Source organism: Myodes glareolus, chromosome 24 (assembly GCF_982192425.1).
Source record: "Myodes glareolus chromosome 24, mMyoGla1.1, whole genome shotgun sequence".
Lineage (NCBI taxonomy): Eukaryota > Metazoa > Chordata > Mammalia > Rodentia > Cricetidae > Myodes > Myodes glareolus.
The window spans coordinates 30,926,398-30,948,060 of NC_142049.1; the positions used below are offsets into that span (position 1 = coordinate 30,926,398).

At 40.2% G+C, this 21,663-nt stretch overlaps 1 protein-coding gene across 9 annotated transcripts in view; it reads left to right on the plus strand.

Moving 5' to 3' along the window:
* Window positions 1–21,663, plus strand: part of Tjp1 (tight junction protein 1) — a 249,004-nt gene that overhangs the window by 221,803 nt on the left and 5,538 nt on the right. For 4 of the 9 annotated variants that reach the window (XM_085682663.2, XM_085682664.2, XM_085682665.2 and 1 more), the window contains 13 exons: window positions 669–888; window positions 1,178–1,362; window positions 1,478–1,573; window positions 4,711–4,793; window positions 5,352–5,562; window positions 5,788–5,888; window positions 8,894–9,244; window positions 9,568–9,816; window positions 10,465–11,337; window positions 11,462–11,559; window positions 12,253–12,480; window positions 17,398–17,564; window positions 19,961–20,435. In XM_085682663.2, the coding sequence (XP_085538789.2) occupies window positions 669–888; window positions 1,178–1,362; window positions 1,478–1,573; window positions 4,711–4,793; window positions 5,352–5,562; window positions 5,788–5,888; window positions 8,894–9,244; window positions 9,568–9,816; window positions 10,465–11,337; window positions 11,462–11,559; window positions 12,253–12,480; window positions 17,398–17,564; window positions 19,961–20,435 (3,337 nt within the window). Of the gene's footprint in view, window positions 1–668; window positions 889–1,177; window positions 1,363–1,477; window positions 1,574–4,710; window positions 4,794–5,351; window positions 5,563–5,787; window positions 5,889–8,893; window positions 9,245–9,567; window positions 9,817–10,458; window positions 11,338–11,461; window positions 11,560–12,252; window positions 12,481–17,397; window positions 17,565–19,960; window positions 20,436–21,663 lie in introns of those variants that run through there. The other 5 variants (XM_085682666.2, XM_085682668.2, XM_085682669.2 and 2 more) reach the window with 2 other exon arrangements.

A 21,663-nucleotide genomic window follows, 5' to 3' on the forward strand; every position in this document is an offset into this window, starting at 1 on the left:
GTTAATAACCATTTTAAACTTTTTCTGATAGTTTTTCATTGAAAATTGAGGGGTCTTGTTTTTGTTTTAGGTACTCATGTTTGGGGGCCACCCTGTTTGTTGTTCGATATTTCAGACTGTGTCTCGCATCCATACAGTAGAGGAAAAGCTGTAGTACATTCCCCTGCCTGCTTCAGCACACTCCATTTTTGAGGTGGAGTGTTTCATGTGGCCCAGTTAGCCTGGAACTTATTGTGTTGAAGAAGTTAGTTGATCTTGAGTACCTGATCCTCCTGTCTACCTTCCCGAGTGCTGGGATTATAGGAATGAACCACACACAGCCTAGCATTGTTCAGTTGGAACAACCAAAGTCTCCTGGCAGAGTTGGGGAGTAAATTGCTCTTTGGAACATTTACAGATCATTAGACACTATAACAGGAGCAGAAATGGAACATATTCATCTTTTTCTGTATCATTTTATCATGTGCAGAATGGAGGGACCATTTTATGAGGTAATGTTAAACAACAATGAGATGAAGTAGTTCCAGACACAGTGAGAATTGAACACTGATTGGGTATTGTATGTTGACATGAGCATTAGCAGGAACATCTTCACATAATGTCTTCTCTGCAAATTAAATGTTTTATCCCAGTAAGTATTGATTAATATGTTTCTTTTGATTTCTTAGTATATCGTCGCATTGTAGAATCAGATGTAGGAGATTCATTCTATATTAGAACTCATTTTGAATATGAAAAGGAGTCTCCCTATGGACTTAGTTTTAACAAAGGAGAAGTGTTCCGTGTTGTGGATACCTTGTACAATGGAAAGTTGGGCTCTTGGCTTGCCATTCGAATTGGCAAAAATCATAAGGAGGTAGAACGAGGCATCATCCCCAATAAAAACAGGTATGAACACTTGGAAATCCTTATACTGTGAATTAAATAAGTGATGATAGATGCTTTTAGTCTCATTGAAGAATTTGGGGACTACAAATTCATACTCTTCATTATGTTTGCTCACTATAGTCGTAACTAACTTAATCAGTTTATGTAAACTATTTTGTTAAAAATGTTGAGATATGAATTGCATGTGACATTCTATCCCGAATTTTGATATTCCATTTCATTTCATTGTGGCTTTTTTTCCTTGCTGCCTTTTAAATACTTTTGTTTATGTTTCTTTTTTCTTTATTAGAGCTGAGCAGTTAGCCAGTGTACAGTACACACTTCCAAAAACAGCAGGCGGAGACCGAGCTGACTTCTGGAGATTTCGAGGGCTTCGTAGCTCCAAGAGAAATCTTCGAAAAAGCAGAGAGGACTTGTCAGCTCAGCCAGTTCAGACCAAGTTCCCAGCTTATGAAAGGGTTGTTCTTCGAGAAGGTAGTTCATTCCTCTACCATAATGTCTGTCTTTCCATGGCAGCATGTTTGAGAAAGTGAAGATTATAAACCATGTCATCATCATTTTTTAATTTTTTCACCTAATTTCTCTCCAGCTGGATTCCTGAGACCTGTAACCATCTTTGGACCAATTGCTGACGTTGCCAGAGAAAAATTGGCGAGAGAAGAACCAGATATTTATCAGATTGCAAGTGAGTAGATGTGGGCTAGCCCTGACCTCCAGTAGACTCGGGCTCAGCCCCAACCTCCAGTAGACTCGGGAACAGCACTGACCTTTAATAGGCTGCAGAGTGTTTCTTTTGTTTGTCTAAAAATTCCCTCAAAAGTCTCACAAAATTCTGAACAGCCTCACAAAAATACAACTTTTTTGAGAATTTTGCACTTTATGTTGTTTTAATTTGGAAGAAAGGCAGAGGGTTGTGTTTGTTCTCCAGTTCCCTGTCTGAAGGACTGTTTCTCCTGTGAAAACTGCCTACAGTGAGGCTGAGAGCAAAGGATCAGTACCTATTTTGAAGTTGAGCAGTCTGGTTAGTGCCTTAGTGTGGTTGTGTAAGCATTGCTGCGTGCCTGTTAGGTTTAATTTTCCCTTTGATGACCGCTAGTGATGGCAAAGCATGGCCTTCATCTCAGCCCTTTGTGACTGAATGCACTGATTTTTAGTCACCACTACAGAAATGTGTAGGCAGGGTGACGTTTGCCAGTAGGCCCACCTGACAGTGAGGAGGCACTGCTCTGCACACTAGTGCGTGCCGCTCCATTCTCTGAGGATCAGTCATGGTGGGTGAAATAGACACACTTGATCATAACCCCTTGGCTTGCTTTAAATTATATGTGAAAACTGAAACTGCAGTTTCCTCACATTTTCACTCATTGTGAAAATTAAACAATTTTGACATATGTTATCACCACCCCCAATTCCACCTCATTATAATTTCTTCTATCCTTTATATTTTCAAGGTTTGATTTTGTGCTATTTTAGAATTTTTCTTTTTCTCTTCAATAAATATTAGAATATTTTCTTTTTATTGTTTTTCTTGCACCTCATGACTTGACTACTTTTTTTTTTAACAATCTTTATTTTACATATCCATCCCAATTCCCCCCTCCCTTCTGTCCTCCCACTTCCCCCCTCCGTCCACTCCTCAGAGGGTGAGTTAGTTAGCAAAGTCCTTAACTACTTTTTTTTTTGTGTATAGATTCTGTCATGTTTCTCAGTGATTTATTTATGCGGGGATATGACTTCTCCCATACTTATTTCGGATTTTCTATAGGAAGGAAGAAACCATAGGATATGAACATTACATCTGCCCACCGTCTTTTGTTTTGAGATTCTCATTGACATTTTAAAGTTTACAACATTAGACAATTAGCACATTACATTTTTTTTGTATTGCTTTTCATTTGTTTTGATGATTTGGGTTGGGGGGGGCAGAGGTTAGAGACAGGGTTTCTCTGTGCATCTTCACCTGTCCTGAAACTCACTCTGTAGACCAGGCTGACCTCCGACTCACAGAGATCCATCTGCCTCTGCCTCCTAAATGCTGGGATTAAAGGAGTGCGTCACCACTGCCCAGTGCTTTTGATGAAATTTAGTGAAGATACTTGTTTCCTAAATTCAGACAAGTGATAATAAAATTTGAGCAGATTAAAAGATATTTTCCCATTCACTTTTTTTAGAAATCTTTTGGTCAAGAACCAAGTTTGTAGATTTTATTTAAATTGAAGGAAAGCAAGTGTGAAGGTTTCCAAAACTTGGCTTTAGTATATTTCTATATTAAATACTTAGTATGTTTAGGATAGTACATTGATCTACACACATGACATCGCACACACATACACACGAGGATTCAGAGAGCCTGGTTAGAAATGTTCTTCTTTGGTTTTTCAAGACAGGATTTCTCTGTAGCTTTGGAGCTTGTCCTGGAGCTTAGACCAGGCTGACCTCAAACTCATAGAGATCTGCCTGCCTTTACCTCCCGAGTGCTGGGATTAAAGGCCTGTACCACCACTGCCCAGCTCAGAAATGCTCTTGAGTTAAGGGCTAGAAGCAGGTCCCTCAACTGAAAGTCGCAGCTGACTGACTGCTCTTAGACACGTCTTGTGGGTCTTTTCTTGCCCTGTCCCCTGTGAAGCTCCTCTGACATTACTTGTTCCTTGGAGCCTGTGGTCCTTCCAGACCTCTGCCTTTTCCACTCTGAGACCCCAGAGCCTCTTCCCTCCCGTTCCTGTTTCCCTCTGTCCAGAGTCACACGTGTCACTGTAGACCTCTTTGGTGGCTGTTTGGAGACTGATCCCCAGCCGCGTCAGACATATTATTATGAGGGAGGAGAGAGGGCTCCCAGGATGACGCTTAGGCTGCCTCTGAGCTTCATCTCTGGCGCCTGATAGCCTCAGTGCTACGGCTGTTCCTGTGAGTGAGGCCATTTACTGCTGTAGCATTACTGCTGGTCTCAGCCTGTTAGGGCTGACTGGTTTGTGCAGTAGCCTCCCCATGTCAGGGTACCACACAGATGAGACCATAATTTTTGTGTCACTGCGGAGGATGGTGGGAAACTAAGCCTTATACAATAGCAGGGGAAAAAGCATCCTTAAGCCCTTAAGCTCAGGAATTTTTAGGACCTATTTTTCCCTCAGAATATTAATGGAGTAGAAGGAACTGAAGAAAAAGTAAGAATTTTAAAACTCAGATTAAAAGAAAATGTTTACATATTTTGTTTGTAGCAAATAATTTATTACAATTTCGCTCTCTTGGTTATAAAAGCAAAGTAGTCAATATAATTTTTAAAATTATCATCTCTGGTAAGGTATTTATTTATTAAATAACTTTTTATTTATGTTCTACTTATTTATTGTTTAGCTTATAATTTTGTGATGTTACCCTTTATTTATTTTTTACTGTGGCTTTTTTTTTTTTTAAGTACCACATCAAAATATTTACCTTGATTACTGAAGTTCTTGGGGGATGCCTCCTTAGTTTTTCTCCCAAAGCAAGTGCCTCGTCTGGCTTCTATTAATCCTGGTTCTGTTAGGAAACATTGTCTGACCTGGTATAGGCAAGTCTTCCCAGGACAGGGAGTACCTCTTTAGCAGTTTCCACCCTTTGTGATGGAAGCATTTTTGCTTTTTACAGTAGATGAATTGGGGCTTTCCCTGATGACTTGCTACTGACCTCTAGTGGATAGAATGCATACTGCTAAACATGCTCCAGTGTACAGCACAGCCCACAACCAGGTGTTATTCTAGCATGTCTGTATGCCCAGTTCTTGAGAAATTCTGATCTGATCTAACCAATGGAAATATGATGTTTTTGTTCTGTCTTCATGAATAGAAAGTGAACCACGAGATGCTGGAACTGACCATCGTAGCTCTGGCATTATTCGCCTTCATACAATAAAGCAAATCATAGATCAAGTAAGTTATTACAAGTTAACCCGTTCTTTATAAACAGTAAAGGTTATGTTTTTGATGAGGAGATTTAATTTTTAACAAAGGGGAATTTTCCAAACATAATTACTGGTGTAGTCTAAGAAAATTAAGCCCTTTCTGTAGAAAAGCATTAATTCTTTCAAGAATATAGTCCTGATCAACATCAGTAGAGCCTTCGTTGCTATAAGAATGGTGGTGTTTGGATGTAATTGGCAGTCTGTTGTAGCAGTGCACTTCAGAGTGTTTGTGTATGGAAGGAGATGCCAGGAACATTAAGCTGTTGCTCTGACTTTGACAGCCTGAGCAAGGGTAATACTTAGCTTACAAACGTTGTAGCTGAGTTTTAAAAATAACTGATGAAAAGTTTGTTTTTTTAGTTGGACTGGATATTACTGAATTAACTTCGCATTACAATTTTTTAATAAGTGCTCCTGAGTCATAGCAATCACAAGGTTCAACTAATACTGAAGTATAGTAGAGCCTGTGACTTTTTCAGAAGAGAATGTTTTGTATTTTCATATGTATTTTCCTTCCTGTCTCTAGGACAAACACGCTTTATTAGATGTAACACCAAATGCAGTTGATCGTCTTAATTATGCCCAGTGGTATCCAATTGTTGTGTTCCTTAACCCTGACTCTAAGCAAGGCGTGAAAACAATGAGGATGAGGTTATGTCCAGAGTCTCGGAAAAGTGCCAGGAAACTATATGAACGATCTCATAAACTTCGTAAAAATAATCACCATCTTTTTACAAGTGAGTATGTTATTAGAATGCTGATGCTTTTATGATCTCTGCTTAGAGAGCTTACTATTGATTTAAAAGCTAAAATATTTGGTTGAAAGGAAAAGTGTAATGAATGCCTAACTAAAAACTTGAAATAGTTATATTCCTCAGACTGCTGATAGACAGAGTTGGGTGATCTCTCCTCCCTTGTGGCCATGTTCTAACCATAAAACTACATTGTTCATTCATTTGCAGCTACAATTAACTTAAATTCCATGAATGATGGTTGGTACGGTGCCCTGAAAGAAGCCATTCAGCAGCAACAGAATCAGCTGGTGTGGGTCTCTGAGGGGAAGGTATGGAGCCTCCTATTACTTTTTATACTTGTTAAATTTCACAACTAAGGTAAATGCCTTTGAGTTGCCACTCTTTTCTTACTAGCTAAATAGTTGTAAGTAATTTTGGAAAAGCTAGCCTTTATAACATGTTTTATCATTTGTGTGTAGCAGTTAGAAAGCGGAAAGCTTGTTACAGCCCCTGTTTAACCAAGTGACTAGTCTATTGCGGCTCTCTGTTAAAGGCTTACCTGACTCTGTCCCTGGCTGGCTGGGGAGAGACAGCTTTGAACTTGGCTTCAGTTTCTTCCCCTGAAGGGAAAGGGATTTATAGCCTGAGTGAGGAGGGCTTTCTGTGAAGACAGGCAGTGTATGGGAAACACCGCCCCCGATGGCTGTCCGGAGTGTTGTAGGAACCACCAGCCCATGAAAGTTCTAGGAAATACTGAAAATTAACTCTGTGCCCTCACATTTTACCATAGGAATTCTCTCCACCTCCCCCAGTGGCACCTACCTTTAACATCTGTACTACAAACCAACTGGAAAATAATAAACAAATTCGTGATCTTTTTCTAACTTTGAATTTTGGTTTTACATATACCCGATGGCTAGTTAAAAGTAGCTGCTTTCTGTTGTTAGCCTGGTATATAGCAGTCTTGGATGGGAAAGTTGTATTTATTTGTTTGGAGAGACAGTTGCTTCCTCAAGGTACACTGTTAAAGGAGTCTTTGTTTTTAAAGTCTTCTGCCTTTGTCAGATTCATGTGATTGTTAGGGAATATTAAGAGTCCCTCTGGGTTTTTGCCTTGTTTTCAGTTAAGTTTTTCTGTTGCCTTGTTGTTTTGAGTTTCGTGTTTTGCTCCTGCATGCCCCTCCCTTCCTCTGCCTGGCTACTGTGCAGATGCTCTGGCCATGCATGCTGCATGCTTAGTGAGTCCCTATCCAGAAACATGTGACCTCTGCAAGAAAAATTGCTAAACGTTTACAGCTAGAGGTAACATGATTGTTCTTACCTATAAAAAAGCATCAGAATCATAATTGTTCTCATTGTGCACCACTTTGGGAGATGGACTGTGCAGAGGACATAATGGGCCACATGAGTGACCCACCTGTCAGCTTGGACACTGATAGGAAAGTCACTGTGCCGCTTTACAGCACACCGAGGCTTACTCGGTGCAGCTGATGGAGGGATTGAGTCTTCATGCTAATCATCTGCAGCCGCACAGCTCTCCTAGCAGCCTGTGCCAAGGAGAGTGCTGATACCCTTCACTCTTGAGCTGAATTCTTAAAATTAGTCTGAACATTTGTTATTCCCCAGATGCACAGTTAGACACACCTGCCTGTCCTATAAGTTTTTAAGTCACAAATCTTAATTTTCAATAGTTTCTCTTTGTAATAGTTTTATATATTTAGCTTGGTTTTAAAATAAAATAATACCCCAACTTTTTATATAAGAAAAGATACAACATTTAATATTACCTGGTTTGATGCATTTTGTAAATCAGAGAAGTCATTCCAACTCAAATCAGACTTGGTTTCTCTTCTGCCCCTTCCATCCAAAATATGTTTTATCAGAATGAACAGATTGTTGAAGAAAATAAATTTTTTATTTTCACCAACTTTCCTGAATTAACAATTTTGACTTAATTGCCACAAAGTTACATTTTTGTAAGATCTGACACACTCTTATTTTCCCTGTGAAATCAAGAAACATCATCCTGAGATTTTCTTAATATTAAGATATAATATTTCCTACTTCAGAATAGCCATGGCTCTTGCTCACTTCTGTATTTCAAGAAGCTAGATAGATCAATGGATTCTGTGCTTCTTCTGCAAGCTTTAAATCCTTCCCAGCAGGTTATGATTAGAATAGATGGCAAGAACACTTCTCTTCAGCAGTAGTCATTATAGACGTTAGAGATCAGTGGGAGAGAGTCTCCTGTAACCAAGCACAGCCCGGGGTGCTCTGCCCTTAGCCTGACAGAGCCTTCCCTCGTCTTACCAGCAGGGCAGTGTTTGAGGTCAGTCTCACTGAAGCAAGTGAGGATGTGAAAAGCACTGTTGAGGAGATCTGGCTCCCAAGGTCATGATCTTGGCATAGCCGGTTCACAGAGCCACACCACACCTGATAGTTACTCTTAGTGCGTCTGCCTAGAGAATGAATCTCAGCACTTCTCACAGAGTAGTCCCTGCTGGAATGGAAGAAATCCTTGTGATTCAGGATTCTAATTGCATCACTTCTCATGCAAGATCTTCCGAGACTGCTGTTTAATCCTAGTACTGGTTTCAAACTGGTATCCTGTGAGTCTGCTGATTACAACCAGTAGTTCCCTTCCCTCATGTGCTTCTCATTTACTCTCTGATCTGCTCTGAAGCTCAGAGCCTGTCAGGAATTAACTCAAGTCTTAGTCACTTACAGAAGGAAAGTGTGACAGTTTTCCTTTTTCATCCATCGGTTACTACTTCTGTGAAAAGAGTGTCTTCTTAACCAAGATGGCCGCCCTGCAGGTGATGCCTTTCTGTGTCATAGAAGCTTTAGAGGCTACATGCCAATGCAAAAACAAAATCTGCTTCCTAACTATAAATACAGTATTTCTTACTCAGCTTACTGTGGGTTTATTTTCATAGTTGTTCTCACAAGTACTGTTCCGTCAGTGTGCCCTTGTTTGTGTGAGCTTGGTTTAATAGCATTCTCTTTCTTCGCCTTGCTTTTGGATGAAAAGCTAGTGACTAGGTTTATAACTGTGTGTCATGCCAGAGTTCCTTCCTGTTCTCTGTGGCTGTGCGCTAGATTTGTCCTAGCTAGTCAGCCACTGTTTGATCATCCAGGCCCTTCTGATCTCGGGACGCTATGTGTATCTGCATGTGTGCTTGTACAATCTTCTTGACTTTCCTCATCAGAAATTTCAAGAAATAGATAACGATTTCTCCAAAGAAAAATATTCTTTTCAATCTCTCTTGTAAAATAAAGGTCATCTCTTAAAGAACTACTGAATAAAATTTTTGATTTACTTTTATTTGACCCAGGCGGATGGTGCTACAAGTGATGACCTTGATTTGCATGATGATCGTCTGTCCTACCTGTCAGCCCCAGGTAGTGAGTACTCAATGTATAGCACGGACAGTAGACACACTTCTGACTATGAAGACACAGATACAGAAGGCGGGGCCTACACTGATCAAGAACTAGATGAAACTCTTAATGATGAGGTGGGGACTCCACCGGAGTCTGCCATTACACGGTCCTCTGAGCCTGTAAGAGAGGATTCCTCTGGAATGCATCATGAAAACCAAACATATCCTCCTTATGCACCACAAGCGCAGCCACAACCTATTCATAGAATAGACTCCCCTGGACTTAAGACAGCCTCTCAACAGGTAAGCAGCAAGCCTTCGGCGCTTTTAGTTAGAGGTGCATTATGAGGTTTAAGAATGTGGTGATAAGTTAAAGAATATACCTTTCTGCCTCAGATTACAACTTAATCTTGAATTTCAGATCGAGAGTACCAAGGGCTTTTTTTCTGATTTTTCTGCGTTCATCTTACACAGCATTATATTGAAATTTTCAGCAAAACTAGCACATGACGTCATAGTGAACATTGTTAATTAGCACACTTAATGTCTACCAGTCATTATTAATTGTGCAGCAGGTTAGTAATAGCCAGAAACACTATATTTAAAACATTTTAAACACTTCACAGAAAGCAGAAGCCTCATCTCCAGTCCCTTACCTTTCGCCTGAAACGAACCCAGCACCACCAGCCTCTGCAGCTAACCCTAATGTAAAGTTAGCTAATGCCAGTGTCAGACGGGAGGAGCTCACTCCAGCCCCTCCTACCTCGCACGCATCATCACAGGCTGATTCTTTAGGAGCACCAAGTGCTGAGACAGCTGACATGGTGCTCAGAGATGAAGGATCATCATTGTCGCCGCATGTAGAGCCGACAGAGGTACCTGTGCTGCAGTGCTGCACTGATTTGTTGCTCTCCATCCACCTGGCACATGATTAGTACTGCTTCGCCCTTTAAGTTTTCCTTCTGCCTTTTTCTTTTTTTTTTTAAACTGGGCTTTATACACTTTAATGCTTTCCAACAAGACAAATCATTTCAGTGTTGTAGTTTGCATGGCTTCGAATGGTATATTGATTATTTGAGACCAAGCCTTTTAGGATTTGTGCTTCAATATTTATTACTTTTAATTTTGATTTTAGTATGTTCTAGAATTCTTTCCTACATACTTGAGACTCAGCGTTACATTTCTATGTTTATATAAATTATGGTGGCCATAAATTTTCTTTGTGATTTTTATCTACAGTATCAAAATCAAATAGAATCAGTCATTCAGTAAATTAGTTTTCTGCTAAATGAATAATTAGCTTTCCCTACTTTTTGGTGGTACAAGCTAAAGCATAAGCACTCTTACCTGCAGTGTAAGTTGTCAGCTTCCACTTGAGCTATTTCCTAATCTGTCCCAATCAGAAATGGTAGGGTATACCATTCACATCTTAAAGTCATAACTTAATACTTGTCATTGCCTAATAAAAATAGAACAGAATTATAAGGAAGCCTTTGTCCTCAAATATGGATTTTTTTATGCAGGTGTTTAGGAAGGAGCCATATCCTGAAGAAATGATGAGACAAAACCATATTTTAAAACAACCTGCTCTTGGTCACCCAGGGCAGAGGCCAGATAAAGAACCAAATCTGGCCTATGAACCCCAGCTTCCATACATAGAAAAACAAGCCAGCAGAGACCTTGAGCAGCCTGCACACAGGTATGACTCCTCAGGCTACACAGACCAGTTTTCACGAAACTATGACCATCGCCTACGATATGAAGATCGAATCCCTACTTATGAAGACCAGTGGTCGTATTATGATGACAAACAGCCCTACCAGCCACGGCCTTCTTTTGATAATCAGCATCCTCGAGACCTGGACTCCAGACAGCATCCTGAAGAGCCTTCAGAAAGAGGTTATTTCCCACGTTTTGAAGAACCAGCCTCTCTGTCATATGACAATAGACTACGCTATGAACAGTTGCCTCGAACCTCTACCCTCCGACACGAAGAACAGTCAACTTCTGGATATGAGGTGCACAACAGATACAGGGCAGAAGCTCAACCCTATTCTTCCTCAGGTCCTAAGTCATCTGAGCCCAAGCCGTACTTTGACCAGTACTCACGAAGTTATGAGCAAGTACCGCCACAGGGATTTACCTCCAAAACAGGCCACTATGAGCCGCTCCATGGTGCTGCAGTTGTTCCTCCTCTGATACCTTCCTCGCAACAGAAGCCAGAAATTCTGGCCTCAACTACCAAACCACAGCCTCCACCCCCAACACTAACTGAAGAAGAGGAGGATCCAGCAATGAAACCACAGTCTGTGCTCACCAGAGTCAAGATGTTTGAAAACAAAAGATCTGCATCTTTGGAGAACAAGAAAGATGTGAATGACACTGCCAGCTTTAAGGTAAAAGTCCTTGTCTTTGTAGCCTGGGTCTTTAGGTACAGTAGTAGAGTTCAGATATTTCATAGCTGTCTGCTTTCTTTTAATGATACTTTCTTGTTAACTATCTCTTTCTTGTTCTCTGCAGCCTCCAGAAGTAGCATCTAAACCTCCAAGTGCTTCCCTCGCTGGCCCCAAACCTCTTCCTCAGAGTCAATTTAGTGAGCATGACAAAACACTTTACAGGTGGGTGTGCTCAGGCATGAGTCTGATGGAGGGGAAGAGGAGCTTACTCCCCAAGCTAAAGAGCCAGCTTTCCTGATCAACCTGGGAGAGGCTCAGAAGTTCTCGTGTGCCCCTGTGACAGCTTTAGTGGAAAAAATTTTTTAGGGAAAAAAAAATCTGTGGAAAAGTTGTTTGTGTTTTTATAGCAAATTATTGAAACAAAAGTTTTTAAATTTTAAAAGCATATTGTTTTCTCCATTTTAAGTACATTCAGAGTGTGAATTGTTTGCAGGAGTGGAAACACACTCAACCTGGTTTAAATCACTAAAATCATTCATTTAGGGAGTATGCATAAAAAGTTCTGTGTTAGTCACTCCAGTGGAACCCCTTCACAGATAATCATTGAGTTTACTAAGTTGTCCTAAGGTACTCCAAGGCAGAAGGAACCAGTATTTGCATATGCAGCGTGAATGTGTTATTTTAGAATATAAATGCTAATTGTTGACAAAACCATTAAAACCCAAAGAGTCACAACTGTCTGTAAAAAGATGAAAGTACAAAAACAAAACAAGGTAGACCACTACTGAAGAACGACTCTGAGGTTGACCTCAGTCTGTACACACAGACAAAGGAGGGGAGAATCAAGATTTTTATTTTCCATTGTCTTTATAAAATAAATATCTCACAGTTTGTTTTGCTTATTCTCATTATCAGGCTCCCAGAGCCTCAGAAACCTCAAGTAAAGCCACCTGAAGACATTGTTCGATCAAATCATTATGACCCTGAAGAGGATGAAGAATATTACCGGAAACAGCTCTCCTATTTTGACCGAAGAAGTTTTGAGACCAAGCCTCCTGCACATATTCCTGCCAGCCATCACCCAGAGCCTGCTAAACCAGTTCATTCTCAGAGTCAGCCAAATTTTTCTAGTTATTCCTCAAAGTAAGTTGTCTGACCCGAGATTTAACTTTAAAACTAAGATGAAGCAGGGAGTTCTAGTTGTATAATGTCGAGTTAACCAGATAGCGTCCAGGTACTAAGGAAGTTAGCACATGCCTTGCTCCGTGCTCTGCTACTTTCTAGAGGCTCTGGTATATGGTTTTGCTCGTAACCCTGACATCAGACACGCAGAGTTCTGACATAAGGAAAGTTGCTAAGGTTCATTGTTTTGGTGACAAGAGTGAACTGAAGACCTGCAGTTGAGCTGCACCCTACATTTGATGGTGGTCCTTTCCTTATTTCTGTTGTTGTCTTTAAGACATAAAAGTAGGTAGGTAAGGGGGTCACAGAGAGGAAATACTCAGATTTTTTTTTTTTTTTTTTTTTGGTTTTGGTTTTGTTTTCATGAAGATAAGGAAGAACTTGTCTTTTTCTTATTTTGGAGCTTGGGGTGTTCTTGGATACTTGTAGTTCAGCTTTACAAAGATCAGGTGAGATGAAATGGCAAGTTCCTTAGTTCTTAGTCTTTTTCTCTGTCTGCTTCTCTCTTCTCTCTCTTGCCTTCTGTGTGGTGGATTTGTGCTTCCTGCTGTTGGTGCATCTCTGGGGGCCCTGACAGACTTTGTTCCTGAGAGTTTGGTACTGTCCCACACAGGCACCAGTGGACTCATGCCGCCTCAAAACCACACCCATAGAAACAAAAACAGTTGCGTTTTGTCACAAAGGAATTTGTTTATAAATTTGTGGAAGCTGCCCAAGCAATCCTAAGTCAAAAGGCAGATAGTCTAGAAGGTCGGATCCAAGAAATGCTTGAGAGTGTCTAAATTCAGGGAAGGACTACGTTCTTTGCCTGATAAACTTTACTGCAGGAAGTGACCGGCATTCCATTTCGACTGAAAACAAATTTCTAGTGGACCCAGCTTAGTTTTTTTTATTATTATTATTAATTTTTATTTTATGTGCTCTTGTGTTAGGGTGTCAGATTCCCAGGAACTGAGTTACAGACATGAACTTTCATGTGGCTGCTAGGAATTGAACCCGAGTCCTCTGGCAGGACAACCAGTGTTCTTAACCACAGAGTCATCTCTCCAGCCCCCTAGCTTAGTCTTTTTTAATTAAATAAATGGAACTCTGGTTCAGACAAGCCATCACAGAAGAGTTTTGTGCCCAGGATTATAGGTATGTACATTTTCAGTGAACTCACACCTGGAGTTACCTGAAATTGTTTTATATGTAGTGCTAAAGGAAGTTGTTTTAAAATGTATTTTGAGCCAGGCAGTGGTGGCGCACCCCTCTAATCCCAGCACTTGGGAGGCAGAAGCAGGCGGATCTCTGTGAGTTCGAGGCCAGCCTGGTCTTACAAGAGTTAGTTTCAGGGCAGGCTTCAAAGTTCAAAGCCACAGAGGAACCTTGTCTTGAAAAAAAAAAGAAAAACAAACAAAAAAAAAAGGATTTTGAAACTTGTAGCATTGAAGACCCAATTTAGTTACTTGGGTTTCCCAAGGCATCATTAGTAAAGATCTAGAATATTGCAATCTCTTTAAATCTTTGTTTCTATTGAAGAAAACAGTTTGTGAGAAATACAGATGCACATTGCGGCGGAGAGTGCATTAAATGATCTAGTTTTCCAGCATAGCACCAGATGGAGCCTGCTTAGGAGCCAGACAGGATCAAGTCTAGTAAGCTCAGGTCTTGGTAAGGCAAAGAGTATTCTATAGTTGTATTTTTAAATTATCTTTTTTTTTAAAAAAAAATTGTGTATGGATCTTTTGCTTATGTATGTATGTACACCATACATGTGCATGTGTGCACCTGGTGCTCACAGAAATCAGAAGGGAGCATCAGATACCTTGGAATTGAAATTACATGGTTATGAACCACTCTATGGCTGCTAGGAACTGAACCCAGGGTCTGCTACAAGACCAGCAAGTGTTCATAACTGCTGAGCCATTTCTCTAGCCCCAAGTAGTATTAATTTTAAATGTGTCTTAAAAAAAAACAAAACAAGCCAGGCTCCAAAGCTACAGAGAAACCTTGCCTTGAAAAACCAATAAAAGAAAAAAAAGCACCTCTGCATTTATTTTTTTGAGAGAAGTGGGTGCACCACAGTGTACACATGAAGACCATAGAACAGTTTTTGGGAGTTGGTTCTTTTCTTTTTGTGTGGGTCTAGGTGAAGGGGGATGGGAAGATTGACCTCAGGTTTTCTGACTTTGCAGCAGACAAAGTCCAAGTGCCTTCTTGAACCAGAGGTGATCATTTTTTAAGTGTCCTGCTAAACTCTTAATTCCTGTTAGAAGAAGGCCAAGTGATATAAAGAGATACTGTACCTTTTTACATTCCTGATAGATAGGATATCGCCTTGAAAAATACATTTAGGTCTAAATTTGCCAGTGAATCAGATGAGAAGCTGTTTTTTAGCTTTTTGTTATTGCTATTGTTGCTGCTTCATGTTTTGAGACAGGGTCTTACTGTGTATCTCTGGAACTTACTGTGTAGAACAAGCTGGCTTCGAACTCATGTGACTGCCTCTGCCTCCCAAGTGCTGGAATCAAAGGCGTGTACCATTAGGTCTGGCTTGAAAAGTGTCAGTTTTCTTTCTTTCTTCTTCTTTTTTTTTTAGAGTGAAAATTTAGTTACTTGTATTATACAACTTTTAGACAGGGTCTAAAACGCTACTTAGAATACAGTATTTATTGAATTAATGAAGCTCAGTAAAAGATACAATGCATCGGTCATCCACCCCATAAATTGGGAGGAGCCAGTGTTAATATTTTCACAGGTAAATTTTGCCATTGAATGAAATGGATAGTGACTATTTTGCCATTTTACTTTCTGAGAACTAAGTGTAGGTGGTAGATTGATGGCAGGTGGTACTTTTTAGTTGTTGTTAAGTGACATTCTTAGAGGAGAGAAGCTGTGAGTGTTGTTACATGGCAGTTTGACAAATAAGTGTCTCCTCAACACAGTACCTTACTGCTGAGAATGGATGAGGGCTTGCTAGAAAGAAAAGGAACATAGTTGATCATAGCTGTGTGAAAAGGTCCATGTGTTTGCAGATTTGCCAGTTCGTCTTTAGTAAGGTGTACCCGTCATGCTGTGTCCCTTCTCTTCACGCCACTTCTATACAGCTTTTCTTTCATTGTGATTTGTTTAACCCAGAATCTATCAATTATGACACAATTATTGCTCATTGTCTTTCTTCATTTCTCTCTCTCCCTCTTTCTTCTTTCTCTCTCTGGTTTTTTGAGACAGGGTTTCTCTTTGTACTGTCTTAGAACTCTGTAGACCAGGCCAGGCTGACCTCGAACTCAAGAGATCCACCTGCCTCTACTGGGATTAAAGTTGTACGTCACCACCGACCAACCGCTTTTCCCTTTCATTATTGCGTGGTGTTTGGTGTTGAGCCCAGCCTAGATAGGACCTCAGGTGTGATAGGCAGATACCCTCCAGAGCTACACCCTATCCTGGCTCATTTCTTTGCTCACTATTACTGCTGTGTCGTAGGTGAGCAGAAGCTACAGTTGTGTGGAACACAGATGCATTGTCTATGGTGCCAGCAGCTAAAATACGTGGGGTGGGTGGTCAGGCAGGGCATAACTAAGTTAAATATGTGTTAATATATTGCCGTTTCCTTTGGCTAAATGAGAGTTAGTTGTATGTTCTTTTATGAAGCAAATTATGTTAAGATTGTGGATGTTGGTTAATATTTTGAAATGACATTTGAGTGCTATTTGCTGTAAATCTTAGTTAGATTGACCGTTTTCTTTCGTTTTTCTATTGCGCTTGCTTTGCCATCACCTAGATTTCTTGGCTCTTACACTAGCTATGACTACTTGAAAAGGAACATCAAGTGGTAAGATTGGCATTGATGTGAGGCTGTTCCATGAGATGTCCCTCACTGTGACATTGGCATTATGTGCACTTTCCTATCTCAGTGTCTTCTTTCAATATTTAAGACTAATATGTGTAAGCAGGGTACCAACTAATTTTAAAGCTAATCATAAAACTAGATTTTTTCAATAAAAATATTATATGAAAACCAATATACCTTTCAGATCCATGTTATTGTCTGTGCACATAATGCCAGTGCAGCTTGGCACTCTGCAGTAAGGCTCAGATGGCAGTGTTGAATTATGGGTCTATTTAGATTCATTTGTTTACATTTTATGTGTTACTTATTAACAATTGGCAATTTAAAAAAATAAGAATACATGGCACACTTTTACTAGACAAACCTTGTAAAGTAGAGCAGTGTCTGTTACTCTAGCAGTCATTTAACAGAGCAAAAGAGCAGGAAACCGGGGCAGATTTTAAAGCTGTCCTGTTTTTTTCCAGTCTTACTGGAGCACAGCTCTGCCCATCTATTGATTGACGGTGTCTAATTTTGCCTGATAACAGCTAAGTTGAATAGCTGTGTCAGAGGCCCCATTGCTCAAAGGGCAAGGCCATTTATCTGGTCTTCACTGGAAAAGCTTGCCAAACTTGGGTCTGTGGCATCATGTGTCATAGCACTGTGAATATGCCTGACACCAAGAATTTGTACCTAACACTAAATTAGAAGTGAGTTTAAGGAAGGTTTGTGCCAAAATAACATTTCTCAAAATATTTGCAAAACTTCCTTAAATCTACTATTTTTATAAATATCACACATTAAAAAGTATACCCAAAATTTCATCCGCCTTTTAATTGATATCCTCTGGGTGTTTTACTAATATTCTCAAGTATCTGTGCTGTCTTGACTTTCGTGTGCTGATGAATTTGTTTGTATATTTGGTAGAATAGCTACCTATACTCATGAGAATGAACTGTGACATTTCTAGATACTTTTTTTAAAGGATATTTTAGAAATGGCGTCTTGTTTTGTAATTGAGTTCATTTTCCAATATTGGAATTTCTTCTTTTTTTTCTTTTAAACAGGGGAAAACCTGAAACTGATGCTGTGGATAGATCGTTCGGTGAGAAACGCTATGATCCAATCCAAGCCACGCCTCCTCCTCCTCCATTGCCCTCACAGTACACCCAACCAGCTCCGCCTATGTCCAGCTCTTCTCTCCACATACATCCCAAGGGCGCTCAGGGGGAAGGTAGGAAGTTAACAAGTTGACATATTACTGCAAGAGTAATTAATGTTTATGAAGTTAAATTCTTAAGTTTTAAAGTTTAGATCATTTTAATGTTTTAAGAAAAATGCCCAAAACGTGTTTGGGGTGGTAACAGTGAAAACCTAAAGATTGGGTTGAAAATACATCTCATCAAGGCATGGCAGCTCATGCCTTTAATTCTTGCACTCTGGGGGCAGAGGCAGATGGATCTGAGTTTAAGGCCACCGTGGTCTACAGAGTAAGTTCCAAGCCAGCCAGGACTACATAGTAAATCTCACAGAAAATAAAAGAAAATGTTTTGTGTATATTATCTACTGTTTATATAAATGACCACTATATTGGATGAGCATTGTAGCTAAATGAATTTTTTGGTTTTTTTTTTTTTGGGGGGGGGTTTCTCTGTGTAGATTTGGAGCCTGTCCTGGACTCACTCTGTAGCCCAGACTGGCCTCAAATTCACAGAGAGCCTCCTGCCTCTGCCTTCTAAGTGTATCTTTTCTTTTCTTTTTTTAAAACATAGCTTAATTTTATGCCTATCTCCAAATGGTTTTGAAAGCAGTACCTGTTGACTTGTTACTTCAATTTCAATTCTTGAGGGTCAGGGAGGTGGCTCAGCAGATGAATGTGCTTCAAGGAGCCTGACTATAAATTTGAACCCTGGAACCCACATAAGAGAAGGAAAGAACTGATTCCGGCCAGTTCTCTGCTGACAGTGGTCTGTGCATGCCAGCACATACACACACACAAATAAGATATAATTTTAAATATTTGTATATTGCTTTGTAAAATTTGTTATGCTCCATCTTAAAATATGGACATAAGAAAGCCATATAGTTGGACACAGAAAATAGCTTATGTTTTTATCCTTCAGTAAAATCTAAATCTCGGCAAATCTAGCTTACTCATTTGAATAGCTCAATAGTAATGCAATTTATCCATTCTGTTCTTGACATTTGTTAGTACTTCTCTATTAGATGGGAGTCAAGTTGAAGGTTTTCAGCTATATGAGGTGCGTGCCTCTGGTTCATGCCTCTAAAGGCCAGCCTGAGCTACACAGCAAATTTGTGCACAGTTGAGAGATTTTCTCAAGGAAAAAGAAACAAATGATAAAGACAGACATGTTTTGTTGGTTCCTCTTAAGGAAGAAAAGCTCCTTTTCCCTTGAGTGGCACTAGCTGTAGGGTTTTGTTAGTACTGGTTTGTTTTACTAGGTGCTTTTCATCACAGCTTCTTCTTAGTTTGCCAAAGCAGTTTGTTGAGTACTTTACTGTCGTGAGCTGGAGAGATGGCTCAGTGTTTAATGGCATTTGCCGCTCTTACTGCTGACCTTGGTTTGGCACCTGGCATCGCATCAGGCAACCCTCAACTACCTGTAACTTCATTTTCAAAGTCTCCAGCATACCTGACCTCCTCAGGCACCAGTTACATACCTAGTGAACATACATGCAGTCACACACATATTATAAGCCGCCAGATGATGGTAGAACACACCTTTAATCCCAGCACTTGGGGGACAGAGCTCTCTTTGTGTGAGTCCAGCCTGGTCTACAGAGTCAGTTCCAGGGCAGCTAGGGCTACACAGAGAGACCTTGTATGGGGCAGGGGGTGGGGTTAAAATTAAAAACTTTTTTCTCAAATTATCTGATTTTTTTTTAACCTTACTATCTTCATATGGTTACATTATCCATATTCATGAGCAGCTTTCCTGAAACAGCTTGGTCTGGTTTATTATGAAACTGTGTCTGGTGTTGCACTAGCTTCATCAAAGAGTTGGGCCCATTTCCGTCTTTCCTGCTTTATCTTTTCTTTAAAACAGAACCAAAGACCTGGCGTTTTTTTAGAGCAGCACTTCTTTTCCCATGATTCCATAGGACTTGTGTGTTTCTGTCTTGTGCTGCTCCAGCAGCTTTGCTGTTTTCCCCTTTGATGATTAGTTTGTCCTTGTTTTAGTTCACATTTCCCTGATGGCCAGGCCAGGATCTTATTGCACAGTGCCTGGAGTTTTACTCCTGTGCTTACAGAGAGATGGATACTCTGCACGTCTTCCCGGAATATTAATACTGAGGACCACTTACACATTTTCTGAGTATCTTCTCCCAGTGTGTGGCTGCAGGACCTTTGTTTTTCTTAACACTTCGTTTAAGGATGTGTTTTCAATACTTATGTGTTTCCTACAACCAAATTGGTCATTCTGTTTCTAATTTTTGATGGATAGTAATTTTTGAGGCAGCAGGATATATATACTACAACTTGTGACTTCCATCATCAGACAGGACCCAGACTTCACTTCAGTAACAGGACACATTATGCCAAGAAAGAAAGGGGTGTTAAAATGAATTCCAGAACATTTTTTAAATGTGTGTATGTTTGTTTTTTAGGCAATTCAGTATCGCTGGATTTTCAGAACTCATACATGTCCAAGCCAGACCCACCCCCATCTCAGAGTAAGCCAACGACGTTCAGACCGCCAGCCCGGGAAGACTCTGCTCAGACTTTCTATCCTCAGAAGAGTTTCCCAGAGAGGGCTCCAGTTAATGGAGCTGAACAGACTCAGAAAACCATCACTCCAGCCTACAACCGATTCACACCAAAGCCGTACACAAGTTCTGCCCGGCCATTTGAACGCAAATTTGAAAGTCCCAAATTCAACCATAATCTTTTGCCAAGTGAAACTGTACATAAGCCTGAATTGTCTTCAAAAACTCCCACTTCCCCAAAGACTCTTATGAAAGCCCATAGTACAGCCCAGCCTCCTGAGTTTGACAGTGGAGTTGAAACTTTCTCTATCCATGCAGATAAGCCTAAATATCAAATGAATAATATCAGTACCATGCCTAAGGCCGTTCCCGTGAGGTAAGGTATTTATTTGCCTTTGTTTAAAGTGTTGCCTGATTGATATATAAAATGAGAAGGGAGAGTAATAGCCAGGATGGCCTTGAACTCCACAGTGATTCTCCTGCCTCAGTCTCCCAAGTGATGGGATTACAGATATGCAGATATAGTTAGAAGTAGTTTATATGATGAGACTAGAAATGATAATTTGAATTATAACCTGTAAATTAGACTGTTATTATAGTGATTGCCATTTTGTAAAGGTTCTCCAAGAGGTATAAGATGTTAATCAAATTGTAAAGCTAATGAGCATATAGCATCTGTAGGTATTGTCATTATCCCTATATCACCAGTGACAAAAATTGAGGGATTAAGTTTGCCCAACCAGCATCACATGGTGGGAGGTGGGGGTGGTAAGCCATTTAGCTCCTGGTCATCTAATCTCAGATTTCATATCTTTAGCTAACTGGGACTTCTACAGCCATCTAAATTATCTTCTACCAGTGGGGATACATTTGAAGAATAATGAGCAAATATATCTATTCCTCATTTACTGTTTATCCAGCCAGGGTACAGAAAAGAATAGAAACATAGTGAACTCAAAATGACAATTGAAAACTGCAGTAAGATGGTTGAGTCTACCCTGAGCCTCTCCCAGGTAGTTTCTTCTGTCTGCTTGTTAAATAGTGACGGTCAGCCCCTCCTGATCACATACTGACTCAGCTCAGCCTCGTTAGATGTTTTCATGTCATCTGTGAAAGAAGGATTCACAGGGAATCCAAGGACCAGGAAGGCCACCTGAAATCTGCTCTCAAGATGCTTTTGTCAGTCTAGCTTCCTGTAGTTGATCCAGCAGGGCTCTGCTCTCCAGGGGCTACAGGGTGTTAGCACATCAGGTGATGGGCTCTGTTTCCTTTCCGTTTGCTTTAGGAGTCTATCCCTGACCCTGTTATCATGCTGGAGAGAAATTGCAGCTTTCCTTCGTGGACTTCATGTTGTCAGTCCATCTCTTTGTCACCTTAAAGTTCTGGCTTAACTTTACAAAGTCTTGATAACCTAGTTTTAAAACATTCATTGATACTATGTCCTCTGCCTTTGGTAACATTTTGTAATAAGTCACCTTATTTTTGGAGCCTTGGAGGCTTTACCTTTTGCAGCCTGGGCATCTGGGACTCAGGATGTAATAGGGCAGTGAGTGTACACACTGAAATCCTAAAGTCTACCAAAGTCTGCATTACAAAGTACTCTT